Genomic DNA, 2,862 nt, shown 5'->3' on the forward strand with positions numbered 1-2,862 from the left:
TAAATAAATAAATAAATAAATAAATAAATAAATACATACATACTGCAGCATTCTCTTATCTACTCATGAATGAAAGTGAGTAGAGAGGGGCACATGTCACAGAGTCTGACTCTGACATGCAGAAAAACAGCCAGGTTCCTTCAACCTCGAATGCAGATGGAACAAGCAATTTATCTGAAAACCAGAAGAATGTAGTTGTGCATGATGAGGTAGAGTTAGATGGGGAAAAAATAGTGGTAGATGATGAAGCTTTGTTCAAAATACCAAGTGCTAAGAGAAAAACAAGATGGTCAAAACAGTTAAAGCAAAAAAAAAAATGCAGGTAAAAGAAAAGGCTTTACAAGAAAGTGAATCGGATGTTTTTTCAGACTTCGACAGCGACAGAGAAACTTCTGATTCCTCAATTCCTGATGGTCAGATAACTCATAGGGACGGCATTGAACAGATCCAAAGTGTTTTGGAAGTTACCAAAGGYAAAAGAGGTGTGAGAGATGATTTCTTTCCCAACCGGAAGGTGTTTATTGAATCAGTTAAGTGGTTGATGAGACAAAAAAGTCCAGAAGGTTTTAAAGACATAATTTTATCTCCAACAAATGATGTATTAAAAAAAGCAGTAGACTTCAGAATTGCTTCAACGATTTTGATTGTTTTGATGTTTATGAGTAGTCCAAAAATGTCTTCTTTAAATATGAATGGTGCAAGAGATGTAAAGAAAAGAGCTACCTTTTTTGAACTTTTAAAAACTAAAAGCATTAATATTACTTTTGCTCAGGAAACTCATAGTAGCTATTGAAATTGACTGGAAGAAAGAATGGGATGGGATTATGAGTCACAAAAATGTGCTGAGTGCAGGAGTGGCAATTCTTTTTGCAAAACATTTTCTTCCAGAATCTTTTGAAGTAGAAGAAATTGTTTCAGGGAGGTTGCTGAAAGTTTCATCAGTTTATGCTTAAGGAGATTTTGGAAACAAAAATTCCAAAGTAAAAAAAAAGGTCAAAGGCTAAATGAAATTCCTATAAAACGTAAGTAATTGTCTACATTTCATGTGTATGATTTCTTACAGGTGGTGATTCGGAGGCTCCCACCTAACCTGTCCAAGGACCAGCTAGAAGAACAATTGAGTCCACTTCCCTGTTATGATTACTTTGAGTTCTTTCCAGCAGATCAAAGGTATAATCTGTTTTATGGCTTTATGTGACAAAATTCTTCACGTTTGACAGTTTTGTAACTGTTTCTATTTGTCTTCACAGTCTCTATCCCCACCTGTTCTCCAGAGCGTATATCAATTTCAAAAACACAGAGGACATCCTGCTGTTCCGGGACAGATTTGATGGCTATGTCTTCATTGATAACAAGGGTATTAAAAAAAAGGCCAACTCAGTTTGATTTTTGTTGACAATGATGGCTTGTACATAGACACTCATTACAAGTAAATGAAATACAAACAAGACATGTTTGTTTTGTATCTACAGGTTGAATTTTATTGACCAAGAGGTGGCTTTAGAGCTTTTTGTTGCTATTGTTACTATTTAATAACAGGTTTGTTAGTTAGAGGTCTTTTTATTTCAATATTTACTCAGGCCAAGAGTATCCTGCTGTGGTAGAGTTTGCTCCCTTTCAGAAAATTTCAAAGAAGAAGCTGAAGAAGAAAGATGCTAAAGTTGGAAGCATTGAAGAAGGTACTAAAGTAAAAAAAAACAAGGATACTGAGAATAAATAACTCAGCTTTTTTTGAAACTTAGATTTATACCTGTTTTTTTTTATTTGTTTGTTTGTCTGTAAAACTCAATCAGACCCAGAATACAAGCGTTTCTTGGAGAATTACTCCTGCGATGAAGAAAAGTCTATGGCCAACCCGGAAACATTGCTGGGGGAGATTGAGGCCAAGACCAAAGAGCTCATAGGTACAGAAACTTTTTACAGCCTTTAAGTTAAAGTGACTTCAACCAAATACCAAGATTTTTGGTTCCTTCTTTTTKTTAGCCAAACGGACGACACCACTGCTGGAATACATCAAGAATAAGAAAATTGAAAAACAGGTCAGAAATCAACTTTTTTGTGCGAAAGTATTGACCTTCAAAGCATTTTAAAAGCTAAGATATCCTATTTATTGTACCTAACATTTAACAGAGGATAAGAGAAGAGAAGAGAGAGGAGAGGAGAAGGAGAGAGCTTGAAAAGAAAAGACAACGCGAGGAGGAGAAACGAAAGCGTCGGGAGGAGGAAAGACGCAAACGAAAGGAAGCCGAGAAGCAGAAGAAGCTGTCCGATAAAGACATTAAAATTAAGGTAAAACATGATGAAGTTGTTCAGTAACAACATGTGTATTCTTTAATTTGAATGGTGCAACTGGATATGTCTTCTGTCTTGTTTTCCTGTTTAGCTTCTGAAGAAAAGTGACAAAGATGATGACGGTAATTCAGACCAGATGAAGGACAAAAGTGATKCAGGGGAACCAGACAGGACCAAATGGGAAAAAGCTGGAGGACAAATGAAGTCAAAAGAACCCAAAGAGAAGTAAGAACTGCTATATTTTTTAAATCTATTACCTCGGTAAGATTAACTTAAAAMATGACATTACAAATTATTAGCTGAAGAAAAGTTTAAGATTTTCAAACAAGCTGCATCGTTAAAGGGCCAATATTATGTGTTTCTCAGGCATACATTTAAATACTATACCATAATAAAGTATCTAGGTCACCTTTAGTTGTTATTAAAATGCTGTTTTTATGTTTAAATAGAAAATAAACTTATCTTCTCACCACTTCCTCTTCTAAACGCCTTGAAATTGGCCTCTGTCTCTTTGAGAACCTCCATCGCTTCTGTCTCTGCCATTTCGGTGCGGGGGGGGTCGCAGTGGGG

General features: G+C 35.8%; 1 protein-coding gene across 2 annotated transcripts in view; it reads left to right on the forward strand.

Annotated features, from left to right (window-relative positions):
• Positions 1 to 1,063: 1,063 nt before the first annotated feature.
• The window catches only part of upf3a (UPF3A regulator of nonsense mediated mRNA decay), a gene marked incomplete at its 5' end in the record, with an annotated part of 9,208 nt that continues 7,409 nt past the window's right edge, over positions 1,064 to 2,862 (forward strand). For both annotated transcript variants that reach the window (XM_014018809.1, XM_014018810.1), the window contains 7 exon segments: positions 1,064 to 1,170; positions 1,251 to 1,357; positions 1,581 to 1,679; positions 1,794 to 1,904; positions 1,984 to 2,039; positions 2,131 to 2,289; positions 2,384 to 2,517. In XM_014018809.1, coding sequence (XP_013874263.1) covers positions 1,064 to 1,170; positions 1,251 to 1,357; positions 1,581 to 1,679; positions 1,794 to 1,904; positions 1,984 to 2,039; positions 2,131 to 2,289; positions 2,384 to 2,517 — 773 coding nt within the window.

The sequence above is a fragment of the Austrofundulus limnaeus genome, unplaced genomic scaffold, assembly GCF_001266775.1.
Source record: "Austrofundulus limnaeus strain Quisiro unplaced genomic scaffold, Austrofundulus_limnaeus-1.0 Scaffold202, whole genome shotgun sequence".
In the NCBI taxonomy this organism is placed as follows: domain Eukaryota; kingdom Metazoa; phylum Chordata; class Actinopteri; order Cyprinodontiformes; family Rivulidae; genus Austrofundulus; species Austrofundulus limnaeus.